This window comes from Macaca fascicularis, chromosome 6, assembly GCF_037993035.2.
Source record: "Macaca fascicularis isolate 582-1 chromosome 6, T2T-MFA8v1.1".
Taxonomy (NCBI): Eukaryota; Metazoa; Chordata; class Mammalia; order Primates; family Cercopithecidae; genus Macaca; species Macaca fascicularis.
Genome location: NC_088380.1, coordinates 38131301 through 38159299, shown reverse-complemented (window position 1 = coordinate 38159299; position 27999 = coordinate 38131301). Strand labels below are relative to the sequence as shown.

At 47.0% G+C, this 27999-nt stretch overlaps 2 protein-coding genes and 1 long non-coding RNA gene across 5 annotated transcripts in view; 1 reads left to right on the top strand and 2 right to left on the bottom strand.

Moving 5' to 3' along the window:
• The window catches only part of LOC102125253 (GDNF antisense RNA 1), a 37249-nt gene extending 35189 nt beyond the window's left edge, over window positions 1-2060 (bottom strand). The window contains exons 1-2 of the mRNA XM_073993181.1: window positions 1940-2060; window positions 33-1199 (exon numbers count right to left, since the gene is read on the bottom strand). Of these exons, the coding sequence (XP_073849282.1) occupies window positions 33-1199; window positions 1940-2060 (1288 nt within the window). The remainder of the gene's footprint in view (window positions 1-32; window positions 1200-1939) is intronic.
• GDNF (glial cell derived neurotrophic factor) lies at window positions 10-27930 on the top strand. Of its 3 annotated transcripts, none has more exons than XM_015451316.4 (3): window positions 10-1120; window positions 5801-5899; window positions 24465-27930. In XM_015451316.4, the coding sequence occupies exons 2-3, from the start codon at window positions 5827-5829 to the stop codon at window positions 24947-24949; spliced, it is 558 nt and encodes a 185-aa protein (XP_015306802.2). In that variant the 5' UTR covers window positions 10-1120; window positions 5801-5826; the 3' UTR covers window positions 24950-27930. The 3 variants fall into 3 exon arrangements, with proteins under 3 accessions (XP_015306802.2, XP_005556812.1, XP_065402242.1); XM_005556755.5 differs by having other exon boundaries at window positions 5801-5977; XM_065546170.2 differs by lacking the exon at window positions 5801-5899 and having other exon boundaries at window positions 818-1120.
• On the bottom strand, window positions 2107-3416 carry LOC141406984 (uncharacterized). Its single transcript, XR_012413617.1, has 2 exons — window positions 3259-3416; window positions 2107-2394 (listed from the first exon to the last, which is right to left on the bottom strand). It is a non-coding gene; the product is annotated as an uncharacterized lncRNA (long non-coding RNA).
• Window positions 27931-27999: the final 69 nt, after the last annotated feature.

Genomic DNA, 27999 nt, shown 5'->3' with positions numbered 1-27999 from the left:
GCGTCTCCTGGCAAACACTCGGCTTCCCTCACCCGGCCGCTCCGCATCTCTCCTTCTCGGTGCTAGAACTCCAGCTGCCCGGCAGCTCCTTTTCTCGCCGCTGCCTCCTGCCCTGCGGAGAAGCGAGAGGACTAGACAACCGAGCGGGAAGGCCGGCCTTCGACAGGCGCGAGGAAAGCCCGGCGCGGCGCTGCACCGGCAAAGCGCCTCCCTCCCAGTGCGGCGCGCGGGGGCGAAGCCCGGCGCGGGCGCAGCGGTCAAGTTCGGATTGCCCCCTTCGGCTGGCCCGCGCAGAGCGGCACACATTCCTGCCGATTTTTGATCCACCCGGAGGAGAAGGCGCAAGCCCCGCGGCGTCTCCACGCTCTCAGCGCTCTCCCTGCAGCCCAGGGAGGGGCGCCTCGCGTAGCCCACTCGCACCCCGGACCCCCGCCTCGGGAACTCCAGCGCCTCCTTGCTGCTCGCCTCTCCTCCCCCACAGGCCGGCCCAGCCAACGCCTCCCGACCCCTCCCTCCCGGGGGCCCTGCGCCTCCCCTCCCCCACCCCGGCTCCCGGCCCCCCAGCCCCGGCTCTAGAAGACCAGCCTGCGCTCCTGGCGCCCTCATGTCTTCACGGGACTCCCCGCGCCGGTTGACGTGGTGTCTCATTCGGATCTCCAGGCAAGACCTCAGCTCCCGCGGCAGCATCAGACAAGCCCGTCTTGTGCTCCCAGGCAGTGCGCCCAGAGGAGGCGCAGAGCGCCGCAGCTGCAGCTGAGCAGCCCGCAGCGCCCCGGGCCCGCGCAGCCCCAGCCAAGAGCGCGGCGCGCGCAGCCCTGTCACCTCCCCCCCACCCAAAGCAGCGGCGGCTGCTCGGACCTCGGCTTCTGGGGGTGCGGGGGGCAGGCGAGAGAGTTGTCGGCAGCCCTCGCGCTGTTCGCGGCGGCCGCGGCTGGAGTCTTGGCTGCCGCCTCCAGGGCGCTCTTGCTGCCCCGCGCGACCCCAGGATTGCGAACTCTTGCCCCTGACCTGTTGGGCGGGGCTCCGCGCTCCAGCCATCAGCCCGGATGGGTCTCCTGGCTGGGACTTGGGGCACCTGGAGTTAATGTCCAACCTGGGGTCTGCGGAGACCCGATCCGAGGTAAGTGAGGGAGCGGGCCGGGGAGGAGGGAGCGGGTGGTGCCTGCGTAGCGGGCGGGTGCGGCTGGCTGAAGGGTGCCCTAGTCAGAGGGGTGCGTCTGAGAGTAGAAAGTGGAAAGACTAGAGGGAGGCTAAGCTATGCGAGGAGAGAGAAAAGTAGAACCGGAGAGAGGCCGGCCTTTCGGAGGAGCATGTTGCCCTTTCCACGTGGGCAAAGATCTCTGGAGCCCCAGATGCCCCTGGACCCCGAATGCCCAAGAGAGGCAGTTTCCTTCCCGGACTCGGCGAGGCGCTCTTCCGTCAGGTCACAGAACGATTCAGGGCTTGGGTCATCTTCGAACCCACCGCCGTCGAAAGTATCCTCTCTGGACGTGCAGAGATACTATCATTGCCAAGGGTACAACTTACTATTGAGCTTGTTTTGATCTGTTCCAAGGCAAAGCGCAGGCCCGGGGAGGGGCTGCTGCAAAGGTGTTGAGAACCTAAAAATGGAGGGCTCACCTCCTCCGGGTGAGGTCTGGCAAAGCTACATTCCTCACCCGGCTGCCTGCACGTTCCTAACGCCCTCCACCCCAACTACCCATCCCCGTCGAGGTTAGGAGAGGGGCTTTCTTGGCAGTACTGGAGTCAAATCTCAGTCTCGAACATATTCTTGAGGCTCCACTAGGCCACTGAGGTTATTATTTTAATGACTCCTTTTTCTCCTGTACTCTGTGTCGCCTTCCAATAACACCCCACCACCACTGCCACTACTTTACACCATCTCGAGGCTAATTCCGCGCTGGTGGTTTGTTTCCTGCCCCAACCAAGAAAAACCAACCCTCTTCGGGCTGGAAATGGACTTTCGCGGGTTCCCGCCAGCCTCCTGGCTCCCAGCTAGTTTCGGCTTTGGTAGAATCAGCCGCCAGGACTGATGTGCGCGCCTCCGGAGGCTTACCCATCCGTGAGCTCGCAACACTTTTGCTCATAGGCGGGGACAAAGGCAACTCTTCCGGCCCCTGCTGCGATGTTAGAACTAGCTCGACTCTTGCTCAGTATTTGGAATATATGCTTAGGTATTTCAAGGAAGAGATGTTTCTTCCAACCTCTCTCACGCACCCGGTCCCGCAAAGCCGTCAAAGTCGGCCTCGACCAAACTCTTACTGTTTCGCTGCGCCTTCGCTTTGGCAGGGAAGGTGGCGCCTTTTCAACAAGCAACAAGTGTCCGATCTCTGGGAAGTCCGCCGTGTCCCTAGCCCTCTCCTGCTAGCAATTCGGGTGCTCTCGGACCTGGAACTGGCATTTTAAACAGTCAGACCCCCTTCCCAGTTGGCCTGCGAGAAGTGTCCCAAATTCTTTTTCCCTCCCTCATCTTGGGCCCCGCAGTTATGGGGGATTAAGGGGAGACTAAGTCCTCTGTCAGTCAAGGACGCGAAGCATAGTTAAGAAAAGCAATAGATCTTCCAGCAATTTCTGTCTCTATCTCCCCACGCCAAAAAAAAAAAAAAAAAAAAAAAAAAACTCGAGTTTATAGCAAACCCGTCTCCCCGCCCCACCGCCTCCTCTTTCTCTCTCTGAGACCTGGATCTTGAAGGCAAAGCCCAAACAAACCTCCCAGCCTGCCAGGCACAAGAAGGTGCGGGGGCACTGACGGCGGGAGCGCTGCCTCCTGCGAAGCTGTCACGGTGACGCGGGGAAGGGGTGGGGGATGGTCTAAAAGCAGGTTGCCAAGAAACCCGCTCAGGTGAAGTGGGGAGAGGAAAACCAGCGAGAATCGAGGGGTGGGAGCCTGAAAAGCAGAGATGCCGGTAAGGACCTTCACAGGTCCCCGGGCTAATAGGATTTCGGGAGGCTTGTAGAGGGAGTGATGGTTCTCCGGTTTTATAACTAAAATGATAACAGCCTCCGGGCCGCGTGGGCGTGACACCGCTCAGACGGTTTCTGGTGCCCCCTGCTGCGGGGAACTCAGAAATGCCTCGCAGCGAGCGGCTGCTTCTGGGAGCACTTCTGTGGCTTTCCTGGGCGTCCTTGCCTCCCCAGGCCCGGGGACCCACCAGGTGCCGGCGCCCGCAGCCTGCTGCTTTTGCCCTGCCGGAGCGTGGTGGTCCCGGACCCAGAAGGGGACCAGCCTGCCAGGCACGAGAAACGGTGCGGGGTTACCTGGCAGAGCAGAGCCCCCATCACTTCAGGAGCAGAGCTTGGTTCTGGCACGTGGCGGCGCGTGAAGCAGTTCGCACCGCGGGCAAAGGCCCATGGTTGAGGAGAAACACGTCGGGCAGATGTAGATGTGTTCTGGGAAAGCGATAGAGAGACAAACTGAGAAGCCGAGGGGTGGAGTCCACACAGACTCTGAGAAACACGTCCTAGTAGACGCTGTGTGCCGAGTCCCCAGAACCTCCCCCGTTTTCCCCCGCCCAGCAAATACCGGGAACTAAAGAGCCGCTCGGACTGGAGCCGGTCCCGGCGGCGCTCAGAGGGAAGAATGCGCCCTCCCTGTCCGGGGGGAAGAGGGGGAGCTCGATCGGGGAGCTGGCGGCGCTTGGCCGAGGGCGGGAACCGCAGCCGGGAGCCTCCTCTGGCTAGGCGGGGAGTTTTCCACTGTGTAGTCTTTTGCCAACTTCGCCACACTTCTAATTGAGGATCTCCACGTCCAATTTAAAAAGCCCTCCGTCGGCCAAGCAGGAAAAAAGGGAAAACCCTCTTAAGACGGAAGGGAAATCTGGTGCCTCTGTGGCTTCCTGCTGGCGGGCACCGCGATTTGGAATGGCGCATTAACCCCGCGCCTCCATGCTCCTGCGGTCTGACCGCCAGCCGTTTCGCACGCACCCGGGAGCTGGCACCGGCGAGGGGATGGGGGCGGAGGGACGGCTCGCGTTCCTCAGGTCCTAGCTGCCAAAGTACCTTTCTGGGCTCATTTTGCACGGCCTGGTGCAGTTTTCCTGTGTTTGCGCGTCGCGACCCGGAACCTAGTTTTTCCGGAGTTTGCAAACCAGCCCACGAGGCAAGAGGCGCTGGGTGCTGCAGGTCACTAGGAGTTTCTAGTCCCTACACCCTCTCGAGCCCAACAGCTGTATAGCGAACAAACAGACGCTCAGGGGATGAAAAATGCATTCGTCTCTGCAGAGGTGGGAGGTGGCGGCCGAATTAAAGGCTTCCCCGGGTTGCCTACACCGGGACAGGGGCTGGGGTTCCGGGTAGAGATGAGGACTGGAACCCTGGAATGGAGACGGGGGTGCCTGTGAACTAATGGCTAGGAAAGGCACAGAGGTTTTTGCATTTACCTAGTTTCTACATTTCCCTCCCGCATGGGAAAAAAATAAAAATCGAGTTTTTCCTAAGAATCCGTTTTATGGAGCGGGTCGAGGGGAGAGGATAATCGACTGCATGAATTTCGCAGATTCCACTTGAGGAGTTTCTCTCTAGGTCACTAGTCCCCTGGAGACTGGAACCCTGGGATTAGGAAAGCACTGGATAACACTGTGCCCCAAGATGCCTCGGTTCTTTCCCGTCTCATTGGTTGGAACTCTCCCCCGAATTTACAGCCCCCTTTTCTCACCCACCCTCAGCTGCGTGGCCCTCCTTTGTAGAGGTGTGAGGATTGAGAAGCCAAACAGAGCCCACCTCGGACTGAAAAGAGCTGAACCCCCTACTCTGCGCCATACCACTGTCTAGGCCTTCCAATGCCAGAGCACCTCCAAAGCGTCGGAGACTGGGTACAGTCGTCCAGGCGTGATGGGGGCGCGGGGAACCAGCGACCCCTCTGGGAGGGGAAGGGATTACGGGCAGAATCTCATCTCTCAAAGGTGCAAAAATCCAATCAAGAAAGGGTTTTCGGGTATACTACGGAGGATTAAAACTTTCAAGACTGCAATGCAGTCTTTGCCTAACAGCAATGGTAACGCATTTATTGAGCTCTTACTACATGTTCCGCTAGCGCTTTTCATGCGTGATTTAATGTTCATAACCTTAAGAGGTGGGACGAATATTTTTAAATCGAATCAGTGCTTCGGGAAGTTAAGTAACTTAACCCAGATATCCCATACTGGCCAAAAGTCTCCAAGTCCCCGCTAACTTCTTGCTCTGGCAACAGAATACCTATTTAGATGGGGAAAATGAGGCGTGGGTGGCAGGCCGGGTGAGTGGTACCCCCGAGCCTATCCTCGAGTAGCCAGAAGCCCGGTCGGGACCCGAGGCAGGGGAGTGCGCTTGATTTTATTCCCAAAGAGAAAGACCGGTCACTGCTTGGGCAGAGGACTGGTTCCGGGGCCTATAGGAGCTACCGGGACAAGAAGGGGAGGTCTCTGGTTGGAGTGGAGGACGCAGGGTGGGAACTACCTGATTGCCCCCCAGGAATGGGGGATTTTGCGCACCAGTAGAGGGCACCGGACAGGAATCGTGGTGGGGGTTAACTGGAGGGACAGCAGCCCTGCTTGAAACTCTGGGTGACCCCTAAGACCGGGTGGTGAAGAAGGGCAACTGCAACCTGAACCAGGAGTGCGAGCTGCTCCTGGGGCGCACTGAGGAGGGAGAAGCGAACTGGGGACTTGCAAGGAGGGCAGGAGTGCCCGGGAAGCCGCTGGCCTGCAGCCGTGCCGGAGGAGGGCGGTGATGAGGTTGGAGAGGGGCGCAGGGACCCGCGGGGAGCCCAGGCTTAACGTGCTATTCTGCGGTTCTCTCCCCCACCTCCCGCCTGCCCGCGCAGGTGCCGCCGCCGGACGGGACTTTAAGATGAAGTTATGGGATGTCGTGGCTGTCTGCCTGGTGCTGCTCCACACCGCGTCCGCCTTCCCGCTGCCCGCCGGTAAGAGGCCTCCCGAGGCGCCCGCCGAAGACCGCTCCCTCGGCCGCCGCCGCGCGCCCTTCGCGCTGAGCAGTGACTGTAAGAACCGTTCCCTCCCCGCGGGGGGGCCGCCGGCGGACCCCCTCGCACCCCCACCCGCTGGCACGTACCCCAAGCCAGCCCGATGACTGTGTGGCCTACCGACCCGTGGGCAAGGGGTGCGGGTGCTGAAGCCCCCAGGGGTGCCTGGCTGCCCACTGTTTCCCACACGCCTTGCCTGAAAGTGACACGCGCTGGTTTGCCCAGCACAGAGGGGATGGAATTTTTATGCTGCTCCTTTAACATTCTGATGAACAAATATGCTCCCCACCAGCACCACCACCTCAGAAACGACACACACAGCTGTCCCCTTTTCTGTTTCCTCATCTATACACACTCCCAGTTTTTCTTTTATTCTAAAGCCCTTTATCTGTGTGACTGTGCCTGGCTGTGCTTAATTCTGAAAACTATTGCACTTTCATCCTAAACCGCGCCTGCAAGGCGAGAGGCCGACTTTTCACAAAAGCAAGCCAGAGGCAGAGAAAACACAGAAGGGCCTCCGTTTCCAGAACAAGCGTCTGGGTAATGTCAAATCTGTTCAGAAGAGTTCCTCTGTTCTGTAAAGTTCCGGTTCTAGAAAGACTTAACCATAAATAGTGCTGGCTGGGACTAGGGACAAAGACTGTAGCTCCCTCCACGTGTGACAATGCTAACTCTTGAGAAAAAAAAACCCAGGTTATTCTTATTAGAAAATAAGTCTGTGATTTACCTCTCAAAAGTTAACATGTTTTAGAAGCAAGTCAATTAGAGCATATCGGCTGTGATGTGATCTCCTTTTCCCTCCCTCCTCAGAAGCTTGTTGCATGAAGTGAGAGATGCTACATTACACGTGATAGAGGCTATTGCAGAGGCATAATGTCAACAAAGGTAGCAATAGAAAATTTCACACAACCCCAAAATAAAGCAGGAATGAGCTGTATGTAACTAGGATACCACCCTGGCTACTCTTCCCTCCCTAACCCCACCCCCAGAATTATCCCTCTAGTTACTTTGCGCTTGAAACTTACTATGGTCATAACCACAGTAGTAGTCCCGCAATAGTCAGCTGTGCGTTGAGTCCGCCAAAGCCAGTGGCCTTGGCTAGGAAACAACCCAGTAAATGCAATATGTTTATTTTATGCTTAATTATAGCAACAAAAGCACCTCTTCCACAAGTCCAAAGAAAGACAGAAAGTGGATTTTTTTAAAAGGCAAATTAAGACTTCAAAAGTAAGTTAGGGAGCATGGTTAATCCTTTGAAACTAAAGTACCTGTTCCAAGAGTGTCTATCAATTAGCTGTATAAACCTACTTTAGAGGCTTTTATTTCCATCACAAATTTAGTGTATATAAATGTTCCTCCAACAGAAACTTAAAAATGCCCCTTAGTGCCAGGTCTTCCAAAACTGGCTATTCATTCACTGAAACAGTCTAGACGAGAGGGACAGGGACATAATGGCAGATAATAGTTCTCTAACCCAGACATTGCCAAGAGAAAAACGACTGTGCCTGATTACAAAGCTGATTAATTCATGGAGGTTTAATTGCCTTATTAGTGCGCTGTTTAACTAGGTTCATTTAATTCTGGCTCGGGCTCCTGGCTCTGCTTTCAACTAACTCTGTGACTTTCGGGCAAGTTACTTTAGAGCTCAATGAATAGTCTGTAACTATACCATAAAGAGAGGCCTTTCTACTCCACAATGCCAGTGGCTATAAGATCTGCCCCTTGGCCTTTATGCTTGTCCTAAAGTCCTTTGGGAAGTCTCCTAAGAAGAGATTGGAGTCACCTAGGGAACTTTAAAGAATACTGATGCTAGGTCTCACCCCAGAAGATTCTGATTTACTTGGTTTGGGGTGCGGCCCAGGCACCTGAGTTTTTAGGTGTTCCCCAGATGAGTCTAACATGCAAGCAGACTTGAGCCACTACAGCTTGATAATACCCAAGAAAATCTTTGGCTCATATAAGGTACAAATAGTCACAAAGCAAGTGAGTTAGCACAGATTGCGGGGGCGAGGGCATGTTGTGGGGAAGAAGGATTGCTTCCCTTTTCCAAAATTGATACTATGCCATCAGTGAACAAGATTCTCACTACTCTATTTATATTTGAACAGCAGAACACACCCCATTGTGTTTTGTCTATGACAAGACCTAGTCGATCCTAGAGGAACCCTGAAAAAGAAACATTCCCAAAGAGAAACTGAGCTGCATTCTAAGCCAAATTGACTTCTTTCCAGGTATGTTTGATTCAGTAGCAAGCTGTCAGTGCAGGGAAGGCAAAATAATGACAGTATGCAGACTTTGAACACTGAACCAGTGTCAACACGCCCCTGTCACAGTGCTGACATTTATATCCTGCACTGTACATGGTGCAACTGGTTAAGGCTTATGTAGAAAAACATTAAGTCACCACATTTAATTTAAAAATAGAAAGTATCATAAATTCTGATTCCTCTAGTTCCATCCAAATACTTGTAACTTAATGATTGAGCAAAAGAGCTTTCATGCCACATTAACAGTCATCCTGTGCTTTTCACAGGAGGACCAGGATATATAGTTTGCACACTCACCTTTGAGATTGCATGTGTTCTGCTGGTTCCAATGTAAATAAAACATCCAGAATTCTATTCCTAGTATGACCTCAGTGTGAGATAACTGAATAGAATTCATAAGTGGCCAATGGGCTTGCCTAGAGGCTGGTTGTAAAGTAAATGGCCCAGGACTGCTTCCTGTAGCAACTTCTAGCCTGTCTAAACTCAAGGACTTGTGATTTGACTTTTGGGCTACCCAAGACTTTTCTCTTTGGCTGTCTTCGTTCGTTTATTTTGCTTTTTGCCAGTATTTTGCTTTTTGCCAGTTTCCAAAGGGCAATTAGAGCAGGCATGAGGAATCTGCAAGTTGAAACTTGCAAATGTCATAGCATTTTTAAGCTGAAAGGAAACCCCTCTAGTCCTGAAACCTAAAGAGGCAAAGCAACTCGTATATAATGTGCCACAGTTCCATGATCACAGGAGGCAGGTCTGAAGCTGGGAACAGTGTTTCCCCCAAACTACTGAAATGTACTTTATATGGGAAGGGGAGGATACTTTGTATAGGAGGAAGGTCTTGAACTAATGACTTAGACCATGGTGCACAAGGTTGTTTGAATTTATTGAAGGTTAGTTCATCATAGTCATATTCCCTATCTTAACTCTAAATGTATTTAATAAGTAAAAGCATAAAATGCATGTGGTTTTAAAAATTTGCATCTAAATGCACATATACATTCACCAAATAGTTACATGTGTGCCTGTCTATGCCAGGCACTGTCCTAAGTGCTAGGGATACCTTGATACACCTAATAAACAAAAGTCACTGCCCTCATGGAACATACCTTCTAGTAAATGTCCATGTGTGGTGGTTTGAAAAAATTAACGTGAAAGAACCTCAGTCCAGTAAGGTGTGCTGAATTTTTTGTGCGACTGGAGACCAACTAAAATGACATTGAGCATTGTTAAGTTGTAATCACAAGTAATTCCCAGTTTAGTATAATATAATGGGATTATATTCTACCAGTTTGAGAGCAGTTCACAAAATTTCCTATGGGAATAATTTTTTAAATTAAGCTATCAAGTTTTCAGGCTAGCCCACAAAAACCTATGTAAACCACAATATAACTGAACTGTCATTCACAATATTACTGACAGTCTCTGCCCTGGGGGCCATATCCTATAATCTGCAAAAGGAGGGCACAGAACAAATCAGGGAGGTTTCAGCAAGCAAGAGCTCAAGGTAACACATTCAGACCAGACTAGGATTTGGACCCCAGCCTTGCCACTTAACTGAGATATTGAGCTGTTACTTAACGTCCCTTAAGCTTCGGTTTTTTTCCCCTGTAAAACAGGCATAATAGTAAACCAGTCTCATGGGCTGATGTGAGGGTATTGCTTTGTAAAGCCTCTGCTCCATAAATAGGGATCATAGTTGTCATTTGCCACCCTCCTACTTACAATGGCCCCTCCTTGGGCACCCAGTGAATTCCCTTCTTCCGCTGCGACATCTGCCAGGATGCTGCTCTAAATAGTGGGATTTCAGCAGCACAACAGAGTACGGGGAGTGAAAGAAATGCAGGCCTTGTGGGCAGGCTATTTTGGGCCCTATTATTGGTTGGCCAGCACGTAGGCAGGCCAGGCTTGCCTGGGATTCTGCCCCTGGGTCAGCTGCCCCTGACTCTTCCCAGGTTTCACAGCTCCATCGCTTCCCCAGTTTCCAAGCCCACATATTTCCAGTGGAATTTTTCTCACCAAACTCCCATGGTTGTGTTAGGGAGACCTCTTCCCTCATGGGAAGGAGGGAGGCAAGGCAGGGTAGGATCTTTCTATGTAAGTGATAAGCGGGTTGTGAGTTGGAGGCTACCTGTATAGAGATGGAGCGTATCTTTGTAAATGATCCCAGCTGGATATTTAACTTAAGATGTTTCATACCCTAGCAAAAAAACTTAGTAAACTGTGAGACCACCTCTACAGATCTAAGCAAGCTTCTAGTGCAACAAACTGGGTAAATGTTAAGCTTTCAAACCTAATGTTATGAAATATAGAATTTAGAATAAACAAGCACCATGTATCTATTGTGTCTTATTGCTTAGGTACTGTATGACTGGACAATACTTTAACAAAGTAACTACCTAAGCTGGAAAGGCGCTCTGCCACTTGGGAAGGGTCTCTTGGAATCAAAAAATTGCACATCAGACTCTTGTAGGAGGCACTGATTCTTTACTTGAGATCTGAGACCAACATTCTCATTCTGGTCCCAGTCTGGAAACCTATTTCAAACTGTTGCTGTTTAGAGACATCTATTTAAGGCTTAAATTGATTTCGCCAGTCTTAGGATCTTAGGCTGACCCAGGGCGTAAGCAATGTACTCAACAGGTTCTTCTTCAACAGATATAAAAATTAAAGCTCCCTGATATTTTCCCCTGCTAACATCTCTTTGTTCTTTGTTTATTTAGCACTCGTGACCCATAGCACCTTTGTTTGATTAAAATACTTGTTTTTTAGTTAATCACTTGAGCTCAGTCAGGAAACAAATACTAAATATCTTTCATGTGCTGGGTGCCATGCAGTCTCAAAAAGGCTAAATTTGTAAATAAAGTTGCTGGTGATCTAGTTGTAAACTATTGCTAGGTGGATGGGCAGATGGCTGGATGGGTGAATAGAATGTCAGTCAGATAGATATGTCTATTGTGTAGGGTTTAGGTGAGCTGTACGCATGCGTGGTAAAAATTCCTAGCAGTGAGCTCACTGGGATTTGGGGATCATAGCAGGGATGACTTCAGGGAAGAGGGAGGATTTGACCTGGTACTTGAAAGATGGGTGTTGGGAAAGGAAGGGAAAAGGAAAGGGGGACCTTCCATACTAGAGAGTAGCATGGGAAAATTTGTGACCATGATGTGGGGTAGGGACAGTGGAACAAGGAGGAGGACAGACCAGTCTCCAAGTTCTAGAAAGAGGTACTAAGAAGTGGTGGGAAATTGAAGATGTCTTGATAGGTGATCGCAGATCATGTGACGCTATAAAATTCAGGAAAAGGTATTTGCTCTGTTTTTGATAGCAGTGAGGCACCCATGGGGCAGGCAGGTGACTGCAGAGGGGGGTATTGCTTCAAAGCTGTCTTGCAGCAGAAGTTACCTAAATACCCAGACTGCTTTTGAGTGGGGCCTATGCCATAAGCATGTCTTTCATTTTGAGGTATTGTGCTCTTATTTTTTAAAATGTTCTAGACATAGGCACAATTGAATCAAACTACTAGCCCCAAGTAAGTGAATAGCTGCAAATAAACACTTAATATAAAAATTAATGACCTAGCACCTTTCAACTATCCACATGATGAACATGAACACAGTTCTTGTCCTGAAATCAAGTAAGTCTGAGCTCTACAGTACAAGAGGAGATATTATTATCCCCATTGTACAGGTGAAGAAAGGAGACCTAGAGCGTTGTTCTAGGTTACAAACCTAGTAAGTGGTGAAACCAGAATTTAAACCTCAGCGTTTTGGTCCAAAAGCCAGTATTTCTTGACTTTACACAGACTGTGTGTGCATATTAGTGGATTAAGAAAATACAGACATTTGGCTTGCTTAAAAATGCACTCACTAACCCTGAAACACAGATTTTCAGGAAAATTAAGCAAGCAAAGAGAAAGGAAAAGCAGAGACTATCAAATTTCCTTTAGGCCCTTTTAAAATTTCCATTTGGGCTGTGGTAGGCTTAAGCCTATATTACTAATGACTACTTCAAAGTCCAGATCAGGATGTTTTAAGAAGAGAAACATGAATTTAACTAAGTATTCCTATAATACTGATGCCTTTTGCAATGAGAGAAGGCTCCCTAACTCTTTGCAACAAATGCTTGGTAGGCAGACAGCATTCGGGAAGCCTTGTGGGAGACTCTAGTTCTTAGATCACTCCCATTCTGCCCAGCGAGGGGATGGCATCCACATGGGAACCTAGCGTGACCGCACAAGTGCCAGAGCGACGGGCCTCAGTGGGAACAGGAGTATGCGTAAGTAGACTTAGGTCCCCACTGGGAAACAACTGGTTAGCTCAGTAGAGGCAAAACCCACTTTTGCATAACTTTAATAACATAATTGAAGCAGAAAAGCATGGTTTTAAAACAATATGTTTTTGCCTGAAATTTTTTTGCCTGCAAACCTGCAAATAAGAATGTTGAAAAACGATTACCTACTTTGAAGCTTTCTAAAATTTTTCATCATAGATTTAAATAGTTACACTAGATGTCATTTCTAGCCCTTTCAGGAACTGAATATATGCTTTAAATATTCTTTTGGCAAAACTTTGCACCTGTATATGTAGCTTATTCAGTTCATGGAAAACGATCAAACTAATCAGCCCAAATCAATTGGCTTTTTGGTCAGGAAAGGTCTGACTTCATTTTCAATTCAAATGTACATGTTAACATACACCCCATGACAACTGTCACACTTCTGGATCCCAATTGTAAGGTAAAGAGATGGATAGGTGAACAGTCAGACAAGCAGAGAAAGCACTGAGGCTTCCCAAGGGGCCTGACCAGGAGGAAATATGGAGCAGCTTGCTTCAGGATTTCTTGGTTTATTCACAAAGTTATCTCCCTTTGGAAGTGGTTGTAGTACAATGAACACCCATACATCCTTCAATAAGATTAACCTCTTTTTTAGCATTTTGCCTCGTTTTTTTCTGAACCATTTGAGAATTTGTTGCAAACATCAGAATGTTAAATATTTCAGTATGTACCTTCTAAGAACAAGGACAATATCTTAGATAGCCACAATTCAGTTATCAGTCTCAGGAAATTTAATATGGATATAATACTGTTATCCAATAGATAGTCCGTGTTCATATGTCCCCACTTGTAGCAATTATGTCCTTTATGTTTTGTTTTAAAAAAAAAAAAAAAAAAAACCCAGGACCATAAATTGCATTTGACTGTCTGGTATCTTTATACTTCTTTAATCTAAAATGATTCACGAGTCTTTTTTTCTACATGACATTGACATTTATGAAAACTCTGGGCTCTTTTGCCAGCTGTTTCCCAGACTGCCCTTCAGTTTGGATCTGTCTGATTATTTCCGCATGATTAGGTAAACATCCTTGGAATATCATATTCATGGCGCTGCGTCCTCACATCAGGAGGCACCCAATATCAGTTTGTCCCAAGGAGCCATTCATGCATGAATGCCTTTGTATGGCACCTGAAGGTGTTTATCCCCGGGACAGGCCCCACAATAGAATGGCGAGATGGGTGAGAAGCACACCATCTCTCAGTAAGGACAAAGGGGGATTGGAAAAGGGGACATGGGCAAGGAGAACCACAGCAGGAACATCCGCAGGCAGACCAGACGTTTTAGGACACAGCGCGTGTGGAAATTGAGGAAATGGACACGGATTCCCTTTCAACCACCCATAGGCACTGCAGACAGTCTTCATGTGCCCCCAGAGGGCCAAGTGCCTCAGTTTGAAGACACTGCTCTAAGCCATAGTGGACACAAAGATATCCCTCGTGGGCTCCGGGGTCCGCTGACATTTGCGTGTTTAGTTGTCAGGCATTTTGAGGAGCACAGAAGAGCTTGCACAGCCTCCCAAGACAGGCCTGTGGCTTCTGCCCACAACCCACCATGCCAGGGGCTTCAGGCCCTGCACAGAGGTCTCCCCTCTGTAGAATATGCTAGACTAAGTAGGGACCAGTGTCTGGATCCTCTGTTGGGCAATCTTGCTTTGTCTAGAGACCGCAGAGTTGGCTTTGCGCTGCTGCCTTCTGTGCAAATATTGCTGAAGGAAGGTCCCAGATGCAGCAACCATATTGGCCTACATGAGGCACCATTTGTGAAATACTTTCTGTGGACCAGGAACTGAGCTGAAATCTTTTCTTATGTTATCATATTAATTTTGACCTGAAGGTAAAGTTGTGACTAGCCCCATTTGAAAGACGGGGAAATTGAGACTTACAGGGTTAGCAACTTAGCCAGGGTCTGGACACAGGGCAGCCTGAGTCCAGCACTCACACTTGTCACCACTGCACAAGATCACTTCCTGACACCCAGATGTCACTCTTCTGACTGCATCAAAAAGTCATCAAGGAAAAAAAATCAGGGAATGGGTTTGGCAATAAAGTTGTTTTAGAATGATAACCATATCTCATTACCTGAAGAGTCTTTGAGATTCCCGTAAATTCACTTGCTGGGGGTAGAAATTCCCTCCTTGTATCTGACCACAGGAATCTACCAAACAAATTCAAATGATAAAGAAGATTTCTTTCATCTTCTCTTAGTCCCTCCTTCTTGTTCAAATCACTGAGACCCTTACAGGCCTTTTACCCACTGCTCAGTGGGTCCCCTGGGAAGAGCTGAGGGACGCTGAGGGCAGAATCCTGCAGGGTCCTGCAGCCTGTCAGGCTGGGGGCAGGGCTTCGCTGAAAGAAGAAAGGAGAGACTCCACCACCCCCACAACCCCCTGCCTCTGAGAACACCACAGGCATGATTTGCCCTAGTGGCTTTTTGTGCACTTAATTTTACTGGGTAACTTTCTCACCCTTCCCCATTAAGTTTTTTATAAGGGCAGTAGCAGAGCTCCTGGTGTGTGCTCATTAGCTTGGGGTGTTTATTACTGACTCTGAAGTGCTTTTAGCTCACACCAGGTGTTCACGGATTAGCTAACAAATGAACACCCTGTTGGGTGTTTTCCTGACTTAAAAGCTGAAGAACGGACACTTTCTACCCAGGGCCACCATGCGTATTACTGTAAAATTATTAGCATAACTATAATAAAAGCATGGACCACATACATAGAAACCAGAGCAAGGTGATCAGAACCTGAGTAACAAAGGAATTTACTGTCTGTCTCTCCCTGAGTGGGGTTTTCTGGCTGTTTATATTCATGGAGTAATTTTCAGTCCATTTGTTACAAATTTTCTTAGTTGAGTTGTAGGATAACAGTTTAGGATATAGTACAAGTAGTATGTGCAGTGTCATTCAAAGCGGGTGGAGATGGTAAATAAGACGACATTTTGATGGGCAAAGTGGCTTTTCAAAGTACAGCTCCTTTTTCTGTATTCTAAGGTGTTTTGCATTCTGGTTGGTCTTTTTCTTCTGCCTTGAGAGAATCCAGAAATGCTTTCTTAAAACAACAAAACACTGGTGTTTTTACAACGCAAATACTTTTCAAATAAACTGATGTCATGCCTTTCCGTCAACAAACCACTGGTCCTGAAGAGAATGCACTGGTAGCTCTGGAAATGGTCACAATGACTTAGTAACTTGCCTCAGCTGGTAATTGTTTTCAGGAAAATAGATGCTGTGGACACTCCTGAAAGTTAACCCAACAGCAGCCTATGATCAGGACGGTCTATCAAACACTAGATGAATTCCGTGTCCAAAATAGGAAAGCACGGAAGGTCATTACATAATGTAAGATGCATCAGCATTCAGTGCTTACTGATCTATGGGCCTTTTTAAAAAAGTAGTTCAAATAAGTGGCAAAGACATCACTTTGAAATAGGAGCAGATGACAAAACTTTACAGAAGTTTTTCAGAGAACTGGAACATTCTCATGAACTCACAGTTAGAGTCCATTCTCATGGGCTGCACATTTTAGAGGTTCCTGAAGGTCAAATAAGAACAAGAGTTGACAGCCCATAGGTCAGCTTCAAGGACAAGCTGACTGGCTCTCCTGATCTATTTTGTGCCACTTGCAGTGGGCAATTCTAGCCTTGGAGTCATAAGCCGGGCATGACCTAAGCATACTTGAAGCGGCAAAAACAGAAATGAATAAAACTGGGGTTCGAAGAAAATGGTTATTTGAGTGTTTGACTTTTGGGTGATGGGGACTGAAGGAGTTGTAGCGTGTGGCTGTAGTGTGTCCTCTCAGGGGTCAGGGGGCCCATCTGTATTTTTACAGATGGAAACTGACGTTTAAGAATGCCTCGCAGTAGAATCTGGATGCTTTCAGATGCAGATACAGGGTCCTTTCTACACATCTTCTACCTCTCTTAAATAGGGCACAGGAAGATGACTTGATGATTTAAGAGAAGATTGATGACGATCATTTCAAATGTAGCCGAGACATTGAGCCAAGAGGTAGAAGAAGTCGAGCACTGCAGAGTTCTGAAATACCACCTGTGGGGGTTCCTGGGGCCCCGAGGGTACTGGCTGAGCTGAACGCTGCTGGAGTGTCAGCCAGAGGTGGTCTTCTCCCTGGCAGAGGTGACTGAAAAACCCGTGTCTGGCCGCGTGTTCCAGCCAAGACTTAGACTCTCCACACTTTAGCACTGTGGAGCTGGAAAGGGCCCCAGAGAGCATTGAGTTGACCTCAGAAGGGTTAAGCGACTCTTCCAAGGTCACGCGGCTGGTCAGGGACTGACCCGGGACTGGAATCCGGGCCTCTGTTCTCTCCAGCTCTGCAGCAAGAGCCTGGTCATTTGGTGCCAGCGTGAGTTGGAGGAGCTTCCGGAGATGGGGCCTCTCTGTCTGGATCTGCTGCCTTGCTGGCTGCGGCTTTTCCGGTTTTAACTGGGAAATCGCCAGAGCTGCCTTAGCGTGATATGCAAGAACCAGGACATGGGAGAGATGCCCCTGAGTGGCATGGCTTTTCCTTTTTTGGAGACAATTTACTGTATTCTGTGGCCCATGGCAGCCTAACGTTAGGATCTACTTAGCGTTCATACTGAATTTTTCAACAGAAAGTGTGTTTCTCACCTCCTGTGCTGACTTTGGTAAATGTGTACAGGTGAAACCAGCGTGTCTTGCTCTTGTCTCAGAGGAAATTCCCATCTGCCACAAGACTTGAAGTGCTCAGTGATAGTAGAGTTTTTACTTTAAAATGAAAAGATAATAAGTTTGAACTTTGAAACTGAATCACCAAGTCCACATTTGTTAGTCCTGTGGCCTTCACCAAATATTTGTCTTCTCTGAGCCTCAGCTTCCCGAGCTGTAAAGTGGAGATAGTATTCAATTTAGCCTTGAAGGGAGGTTGTCAGGTTTAAAGTTAATGTTGTGTGAAAGTAGGCAGTATTCCACCTTTATATTGGTAATGTTTTTTAAGTGCTTCAAGGAAGCCCTTATCTAAGTTATAGCCTGATGAAATTTTGTAATGCAAGAAGTTTTAAGGTTAAACTCAGCCATGTAATTCTTGTAATGATATTCCAATATTAGTGAAAGAAAATCATGTTTGTATCATATAGAAAGAGAAAAATAACTTATTCCAAAACAATGACATTTGTTGGGACTCTTCTTGAGAAGTTATATCAATTTTCAGTTGATCTTTTCTTTTCATATATGTATGTGTGTGTCTCTGTGTGTAGATATATATGTGTGCATGCATGTGTATGCGTATGTGTTTATAGACAGAGAGAGATCTCTATATTTTTCAGACGCTTGGCCTGTAGAGCAATTTGCATCTTACCTGCAATATAGGTAGGCAAAGAATACCAGATTCAACGTCTCCCACCATTAGGGGGTTTTCCATTTTCCTCCTGTCTGAAGACAGCCTTTCATAGGAAGCTCTACATGTCAGGATGGCTGGCACTGCACCTCGACAGCCACAGGTGCAGCATCCTATGGCATCATCCTCAGCTTCCTGCCCCATCCCAAAACTGGGCCCTACCATCTGGCACTGGTTCCTGATGTATCTCTCACTTGTGTGGCCTTGGCTCAGGCAGCAGCTCACCCCTATGAGCCTCTTTAGCCCTCACCCTTCCAGGCACAGAAGCTGGACACTTTATAGTGAAGTGGCAAAGCTGTTCTCCCCACAGCAAGAAACCCCTGAGCCTTCTCTCTGGGGCCCCTGCATCAGCCAAGCCCGGCTCCTGCAGATCTCAAGCCTGGCCTTGGAAGACCTCTCCTCCTGGACAGGACCACTGTGGGTACTGAGGTCAAGCCCCCTCTCTCCTGGGTCCCTCTGAGCCTCAAAGACCTTCCCTCCACCCTCTGGATAAGGAGTTGTGTTCTCACCACTTTGTCCCTCATAGACAACTTTGTGCCACCTCCCTCTCCGGCCCACAGGTTGGGGACTTAGGATGACTTAGAATGAAAGTCAGCTTAGACTCCCTGCCTGGCCAAGCTGAGGAGGGGACAACCAGCTACAAGTATTAAAATGACCCTTTGATTAAAATATGGTTAACCTGTACTGGTTTTAGACAAATATGGCATTTTAGGAAAAGACTTTGTCCACTATTGCCAGCTTAACCAATGTAATGTTTTAGATTATGTAATTTTGAGTTCAGCTATTACAGGGAGGACTTGGAACCCTCAGCCTTGTTCCTATTAAAACTCAGTTGACTTTACAAAATAGTCACTATCTCAGTCCTTTGTTCCTGAGGTGGCATTACTATTTTTTCCCCCACAATCGAGGGCAGCAAAGTCCTTGCCATGAACTGTTTGTTCCCAGAGTGGTGCCCCAGTACAAGGTTTCATTTGTTTAAGTAACACTATTTATGCAAAGAACACATCAAAATTAAAATATTTTCAATAGAATAATACCAAAATATTTGGTTGCACTCTGAAGGATAGCTTAAATGCATTTGAGCATTTTGGATTTCCAAAAACTTTGTCTTTTAGATGGACATGTTTTCCAAGATATATCCTCCAAGCAGGTCTGGGAAATGAGCAAAGATATGACCTATTGTTTTTTTAATGATGCTCCTCTTTTGTGGTTTGCAAGTATCTCACAATTAAAGTTAATAAATGAGGGTCATTTGCGTATCTGACATTCTGCCAAGGCTTTTATAGGATGAAGACAGAGATGCACCAGTAAGTCTTAATTTAGGGAATGAATCCAAACTCAGACTCCTCTTCTTTTCCCTCAGCTCAGTGAATTCTTGGAAAATAGAGGCAGCTGTGGGCATCTCAGCTTATCACCAGGAGTTTCTTGTCTGGGCTGGGTGAGAGGCCTCTGCAGAAGAGTTGAGGACAGGCTCAGTGAGGCTGCCCAGCACCCTCTGCAGAGAAGTATGGCTCCTAATGTCCCCAAGTGCCTTGCATCAATAAATTGAGGCTGGCTCTAAGAATGAACTCATTTAGTCGGAACAGGCAGGCCTATTTGCCCTGTGGTTTGAAAAATACAATGTTGCCCTTTCCTGGCTTCCAGAATTCATATCCATGTAAATTTTTCAGCATAAATATTTGTTGTTTGTTCTATTTTTCATGAATATGAAGGAAAACCAAACTTCAGCTTAATAAGAGTTGCCTATGGCCTGAACTTGGGGCTTAAATAATATTTCCACATTAGCAACAAAGTGTGAAGGAGACTTTCCATCAAAGGAAGGAGTTTTCATTAGCCACACGCCAGGAAGCCTTTTGTTTAAAAAAATAAATTATAGACTTTATTTTTTAGAGCAGTTTTAGGTTCACAGCAAAATTGAAAGGAAGGCGGAGAGTTCCCATATACTCCCTACCCCTACACATGCATAGCCTCCTCCATTGTCAACATCTCCCACCAGAATGGTACATTTATTATAACTGATGAACCTACATTGACACATCAATATCTCTCAAAGTCCATAGTTGACATTGTGGTTCACTCTTGGTGCTGTACATACCACGGGTTTGGACAAATTTGCTATGACGTGTATTCACTCTTTACCTGAAATTCAAATCAGGCTTTCTGTATTTTACCTGGCAAACAAAGGCTGTGACAAAGCCATGCAGTCAAAATATCTTAAAAAAGGAGGAAAAATGTTTTTCAAGATCTTCCAAGCATTGAGGGCTAAGAAAAAACACTATAAGCGGTGCTTCAAATCCTTATTACTATAACTCTAGTAATACAAATTATGTAACATATAGATTAATGAGTCTCTAAACCAGCATAATTTTAACTTCTGTGACTCTAATGTTTTCCCATTAGCTTATATTAAAATTTTAGTAATGTTTTACCCTCATTTCTGATTAATCTTCAGTTAATTGTTAATTGAACTTAACTTTCTATATGCCCAGGTTCCTAAATTAATGTTAATGACCTATTTAGAATTCTTGAAAAGAGCCTATAATGTGAGTCCTTTTGTAAAACAGAGTCTCTTTTTTTTAAATTTGAAGACTCTTCTGTATTTTGATTAGTCACTCCTAATATATCTGTTTTATAAGTTCCAATTTATATAGAAGCATGTTTTTTTTTAAACTGGGCACATCTGTATTTATTTCCTCTTTACTAGCTTATTGTTGAAAGAAATCACCAATAGCTAAAACAGCTCATTTTTTTTTTTTTTTTTAAAGTCAATTGTTTCTGTCAAAGTGATTTAAAGTTGTTGTTTTGTTTTGTTTTCTTTTGAAAGAACACTTCCTAAAGGAAGTTCAGTGAGAAAGCAGTACAAAGGAAAGGACAAATTAAGAGCACTCTCGGCCGGGCACAGTGGCTCACACCTGTAATCCCAGCACTTTGGGAGGCTGAGGCGGATGAATCACCTGAGGTCAGGAGTTCAAGACCAGCCTGGCCAACATGGTGAAATCCCATTTCTACTAAACATACAAAAATTAGCCAGGTGTGGTGGTGGGCACCTGTAATTGCAGCTACGTGGGAGGCCAAGGCAGGAGAATCGCTTGAACCTAGGAATTGGAGGTTGCAGTGAGCCGAGACCATGCCATTGCACTCCAGCCTGGGCAACAAGAGCAAAACTCTGTCTCGAAAGAAAGAAAGAGAGAAAGAGAGAGAGAAAAGAAAGAGGGAAAGAGAGAGAGAAAAGAAAGAGGGAAAGAGGGAAAGAGAGAAAGAGAGAAAGAAAAGAGCGCTCTCCCGGGCCCCCTTAAAAAAGCATTACTCAGGGAGCAGAGAGCTTTGGGAGACCCAGGGGAGGTGGGCGCTGAGAATTAATGCTGCTGCGAAGCTGCAGAAAGCTGCGGAGGAAAGGCAGTTTGGAGCTCTCTGGTGGGCAATGACTGTGCCACTCATGGCAGAGTGGCTTTCCTGAGTAATGTGGGCTTATTTTGGAGCATTTCATTTCATAATGATGCAGTTTTCAGCTGAAGTCCCAGTGTCCCCTTGAAAAATTAAGAACTCTCTTTCCCCCTAGTAAAATGACCCGACTCATTCAGCCAGCAGTTACCATAGGCCTCCACAGCCTACTCAAGCACTGGAGATCCATCAGTGAATAAGCAGGACAGAGTTCCTGCCTCTTGGAGTTGACATTCTTTTAGAGAAGACAGACTATAAATAACAACCCTAAGAAATCAGTTAGATGGTGTGTTAGAATGTATCTAGAATTATGGTGGAGGGGGAGGCACAGGGCAGGGGTATCTGGATTAGGGGTTGGGGAGGAATCTTGTTTTAAACAGGGAGGTCAGGTGGGACTCATGGACAGTGACATTTGAGCAAAGACTTGAAGGAGATGTGGGAGTGGCCACAGGGTGGGAGACATGTAATCTGATATTCTTTGCCTACGTATATTGCAGGTAAAATACAAATTGCTCTATAGGCCAAGGGACCAGGTGGAGAGGGGACAGCCAGCACAAAGGCCCTGAGTTCCTGACTGTTTGAGCTGTAGTTCTCAAGGGATGGTGTTGCCCCTAGGGGACATTTGCAATATCCAGTCATGACCTTGATCTGTCATGACTAGGATGGGGGATGCTACAGGCCTTGTTTTAGTCCATTTTCTTACTGCTATGAAGAAATACCTGAGACTGGGTAATTTATAAAGGAAAGAGATTTAATGGACTTACAGTTCCACAAGGCTAGGGAGGCCTCACAGTCACGGCAGAAGGCAAAGGAGGAGCAAAGTCACATTTTGACATGGCGGCAGGCAAGAAAGCATGGGCAGGCAGGGGAACTGCACTTCATAAGACCATCAAATCTCATGAGACTTATTGACTAGTACCAGAATAGCACAGGAAAAACCTGCCCCCACGATTCAATTACCTCCCACCAGGCCCCCTCCCATGACATGTGGGGATTATGGGAGCTAAAATTCAAGATGAGATTTGGCTGGGGACACAACCAAACCATATCAGGCCTCTGCTGGGTGGAGGCCAGGGATGCTGCCAAACATCGTACAGTGCACAGGACAGTCTCCCACAATGAAGATGACCCAGCCCAAAAGGCCAGTGGTGCTGACACTAAGCCCCGTGTTTGGGGAATGGTAAGGAAGCCAGGGTAGCTAGATGGGAGGGAGGAAGAGGAGAAACAGGAAAGGAGGTCAGAGTTACGTAGTAAAGGCTGGAGGAGAGGGGCAGCCAGGTCAGGTAGGGCCTTTAGAGCCAGTGTGGATTTGGGCTTTTTCTCCAAGAGTAATGGAGAGCCACTGGAAGGTTTTGAGCAGAGGGGGTTATGTTCTGCGTTTACAGTATCTCTCTGGGGGCTGGGTAGACAATAGATCGCAGGTGGGTAAGGGTAGAATGAGGGAGCCCAGTTCAGGGGCCACTGCAGTTATCCAGGCAAGAGGTGACAGGACTTCAGCCAGTGTGGAAACAGCTCTGTGACTTCTGTGCACCCGATCCAGCCAATGCCAAATTTCAGAGAGCAACCGGGCATTCTATGGCTTCCAGTCACCAGTCTCTTCATTGTCATATATCGTATGTTTTACATATTACACACACACACACACACACACTACACACATACGTGGTTAAGTTGCCTTTGCTAGATTTTGTTCTATAGGAAGGGATACCTGATATTTTAACAATTAAATAGGTTAGGTTTATGACAAAACAATTTGACATGGGTTAGACATAATGTAATCTTTCTATGCTTTAACACAATCTTGGCAAAAATCATTTACTCTTGCTGACAGCTCTTCTGTGGTATATTTCTTTAAGCCACTTATAATCCTAAACATAATAAATGACCTGAAAAATGAGGTGAGGGAGACGTAAAAGGCCTAATACCTAAGAAATAGGTGTTTGAATTGTATTTCCCCTGTTTAGAAATTTATTACATTGTTCCATTAGTTACTTTTCTCTTCTTACTTGATCCGCCAAAGCAAACGCTGAAATCCGGCAGAAAGCACCGAGAAACTGCTGATTCATACTTTCACCAAAGGTCTCAGACATCTTAGTGTCCCCGCATCCTTCCTCCATGTGATCTCCCTAATGAGCCTCTTGTCCTGCTTGCAGCCAGACCGTGGGAGCCATGTGACAACCTGCAGCTGAGGCCGGACCTCACCCTTGGGGGCAGGGCTGCTTCTATCCACAAACAGCATCTCATTTCATTTATTGCTTTGATACATAAATGCCATTTTACTCTATCACTGGACTTTTTTGTTAAAGTCATGCTGTTCAAAGGAAGCAGTAAATTAGTCTCTTTGTTAGTAAAATGTAAATTGTTTTCCTGTTCCTTAATGATTTTTAAGGAAGTTTTAAACTGTAGTTGCATTCCTGAGCTCTTCATTTGTTCTGTCAGAATGGTTCTTGTCCCACTCAGCCATACAGAATCAAAGCAAGTTTCAGGGAAGAGCACTCAGTACTCCAGATAAAGGTAGCCATATTGGAAGAACTCACTTTTTTCACCCTGTAAGATGCTGTCTCTCAAAGTTTGGTGCGTGGATCTTTGACATTAGAATTCCTTGGGGCTTGTTAGAAGTGCAGATTCCTTGGCCCCTCCCCAGACCAACTGACTCATTGTCTTCAAGGGTAAGGCCAAGAATCTGCATTCTAGTCAATATCCAGGGTATTTTCCTGCACACTCACATTTGAGAACCACTACTCTAGGTTGTGTGACTAGGCAGGAAAAATGCCCCAGAGGATTGGCCAGCTCACAGCGAGCTCTGTATGGACTTGTTAAAAATGGTGGATGTTATTCAAATGAAAACTACGCTTCTAAGGATTTTTCTTCGAGGAAGTGTGTCACCACCATGGTAGTCTCCTCTTCCAACTAAATCATCTTTCTTCTGTGCATTTTTGCCTCTGTTCTTGGGGATTACAATGGTCCCGTAGCTTAATCAACTGATAGTTTTGCTGTGGGTCCAATTTTTGCTGACTTTAGGGGGGCACTTTGATCTTGAAGATGGCTTGAAACGATCATTTTGTCTCATGTGCCATTTTCTCTTTTCTTGTTGAACAGCAAATATGCCAGAGGATTATCCTGATCAGTTTGATGATGTCATGGATTTTATTCAAGCCACCATTAAAAGACTGAAAAGGTCACCAGATAAACAAATGGCAGTGCTTCCTAGAAGAGAGCGGAATCGGCAGGCTGCAGCTGCCAACCCAGAGAATTCCAAAGGAAAAGGTCGGAGAGGCCAGAGGGGCAAAAACCGGGGTTGTGTCTTAACTGCAATACATTTAAATGTCACTGACTTGGGTTTGGGCTACGAAACCAAGGAGGAACTGATTTTTAGGTACTGCAGCGGCTCTTGCGATGCAGCTGAGACAACATATGACAAAATATTAAAAAACTTATCCAGAAATAGAAGGCTGGTGAGTGACAAAGTAGGGCAGGCATGTTGCAGACCCACCGCCTTTGATGATGACCTGTCGTTTTTAGATGATAACCTGGTTTACCATATTCTAAGAAAGCATTCCGCTAAAAGGTGTGGATGTATCTGACTCCGGCTCCAGAGACTGCTGTGTATTGCATTCCTGCTACAATGCAAAGAAAGGGACCAAGGTTCCCAGGAAATGTTTGCCCAGAATGGAAGATGAGGACCAAGGAAGCGGAGGAGGAGGAGGAAGAAGAAGAAGAGGAGGAGGAAGGCAGCCATCATGGGAGCCTGGTAGAGGGAGATCGAGCTACAGACAACTGGACAGGAGAGAGAGAAAACAGCCCTCTGGATTCTCCAGGATGGCAGCCGATGTCACTAGAAGCTCAGGGCTGATGTTCCTGGTTGGCTGTTGCCACCGTTTCAGCTGATACGGTCCACTGTCACTGATCACCGGCGCGGCTGCGGATGCACTTGAACCAAACCAGTGTATCTCCTGTGATTTGTTTTCATGTGTCTGAAGACACCAGGGAAACAGGGATCCTGGTGTTGTTCCTTGTCATTACGTTTTACTGCTGAAAGTAAGAGGTTTATTTTTCTGTCACTCAGTGGAGACATACCCTGGAAAGGAGAGGGAAAAAAAAAAAAAGCAAAGATACAAGAGATAATCACCTTTGCATTTGAAAGTCGAGGCCCGAGGTTTACTACAACCAGCATTTTTGCCAACAGTTGGTGATGGATTTCCATCATCGTGTGTGGGGTGGGAAGAAGTTGGCTAGGAACCAAAAAGGCTGTGCTCATGATTAAACACAAACCTGAAGGTATTTCCTTTATGTCCTTGGAAACAGGAAACGAGTTATGGTTTTCGCCAGCATTCTTGTAGGAGAGAATTGGGGAAGGCCCCCAACTGCCCCCGGGCAGGGAGAGCACCTCGGGCCTGTTGGTTTACAGAGAGACAGATGTTACATACCCAGCTCCATTGATGCGTGGTCACCAGTGACTAGAGAAGCTACTCGATGCAATGCATCTGTTTCAGATACAGAAATATAGAGAAGATATTTATTGAGATTTAAGTTATTGTTATTTATTACCTTTCACTAATGAGTTTCTCTTTTTTCCCTTATTTATTAAAGTTTCTTTTCAAAGGTGCCAAAGTATATGTGCTCGCAAAATGTAAAGAAAGGTGACAAAAGGAAATTCGAATTGGGAACAAGGGTCCATGCTTTTCAAAGTATTAAAAAGTTTTTTGCTAGGCAAAAATCACTTACTTTACCTGTTTAAGAAAATGTCTCATTAATTTTCCCCAGATTTCAGCATTTTCCCCAATTTTTATTTGTGGAGCGTCTCAGGCAAGCCCCCTTTCCTGGAGCAGCGTGCAGAGACCACCGGCGCTTGATTTTATTTCTTCCTTGCTCCATCGCTGAACAGAAATGTTGTGGGCTCCACTTCCTGTTGTATTTAAGCTCTTAGTCCCCTCCATGTATACCTAGCTATACTATGCATAACCATATATAGAAAAGGTTCAGTTCCTTTTAACAGGTAGTCCTGGATTTAATGTTGACCTAAAAGTAATGTCAACAATGCTGTCAGGTAGCTACCATTTTACAGACTCCCTCCATCCCTGCTCACCCACAGCCCTCCCGAGAATATGCCGGCTGCCCAGTGCAGCATGGGAGACACAGGGGCCTTCCAGAGGTAGGGTCTACCAGGTCCTGTACAACTCCTGGGCTGTCACCGGGGGGTCAACAGCTGCTGCTGCTATATACCCAAACACCTGACAGTTCCCTGGGGAGCAGATGGCTGAGAAGGGTGCTGAGGAAGCCACATCTGGGCCAGCCACAGCCACACACAGAGCCTCATACTTAAGAGTGTGCTGCCTTTAAATGAAGGCGATCAGGGCCAGTGCAGCGGCTCACACCCATAATCCCAACACTTTGGAAAGCCAAGGTGGGAGGATGTCTTGAACCCAGGAGTTTGAGACCAGCTTGGGCAACATAGGGAGACCCTGTCTCTATGGAAACTTTAAAAATTAGCCAGGCGTGATGGTGCACGCCTGTGGTCCCAGCTACTCGGGGCTGAGGAAGGAGGATCACTTGAGTCCAGTAGGTCGAGGCTGCAGTGAGTTGTGATCATGCCACTGCACTCCAGCCTAAGTGACAGTGCAGTACCCGGTCTCAAAAAAAAAAAAAAAAAAAAAAAACAGAAAGAGGTTGGAATGGGAGGAAGCATCGGGTGGGAACAGCCACCCCCTCCATGCCCTAGATTGTGAATTTGTCAGGCAGCCAACACACGTATGACACACTAGGCCTTATATTAGAGCTTGTTGCACATTTCATAAAAGGGATTTTCATCAAGGAGATAATCTGTTACTACCTTAATGGCTATTAGTCATAAAACTATGACAGATTTAGCAATTAAATGAAATACTGGCCTCCATCAAATAATCATGTCAGTTTTACAAAGTAACAAGAAGCAGCAGTTACCAGATATCCCATCTCCTTCCCTGAAAATACCCAAATTCTTCACAGTTCTGCCCTTCTCTGTCTTTTCTGCTCCCCTTGCCTGCCTGGGAAATGGAGGAAAGGCCTTCTCTCTCACCTTCTCTTGGGATCTTGCTGAGAATTCAGACTGCTCAAAACAGTGACAAACTCCAGCCATCCAGTCATTCATGGAGTGCAATTTGGATGTGGCCCCAGGGGCATCTGTCCCATTCAGAGAACCCTGGCAGGTGCGATGGCCACTGTTCCCAGGCTTCAACCTCAGTGACTGCCCCACACCCACACCAGCTCCCCATGGAGAGTCCCTGCCCAAAAAAAGCTGTAGTATCCAATGGGTGTTGACAGCTTGTTCCTGGCATCACCTACACACCACAAGCAGGTTTTAATGGAAGCAAATTGCTCTACCAAATCCACAAAAGGGTAAAGTTTGTGATTTTTCTTTATCATTGCGATCGCCATCTGATACAGTAAGGAGCGCACTTGTTTGAAAGTTCTGACTTCTCTGATCTGTCTCGGTCGTTTGTGTTATACAACCAAAGTTCTCTACAGACTTTATTTTTGTACAATATCATTTTGTAACTTTTTACAAATAAAAACTCATTTCTATCGCTCTCTGTACTTCTGTACTTCCTTGCATGCCCTGGGCGAGGCAGCCATCCACAAGCCTTTATTAGGAATC

Bases quoted from the DNA above. Each gene is read 5' to 3' on its own strand.
- GDNF (XM_005556755.5), top strand. From the start codon at position 5,827: ATGAAGTTATGGGATGTCGTGGCTGTCTGCCTGGTGCTGCTCCACACC. The intron at 5,978-24,464 runs GTAAGAACCGTT...CTTGTTGAACAG, and splicing joins CTTCGCGCTGAGCAGTGACT to CAAATATGCCAGAGGATTAT.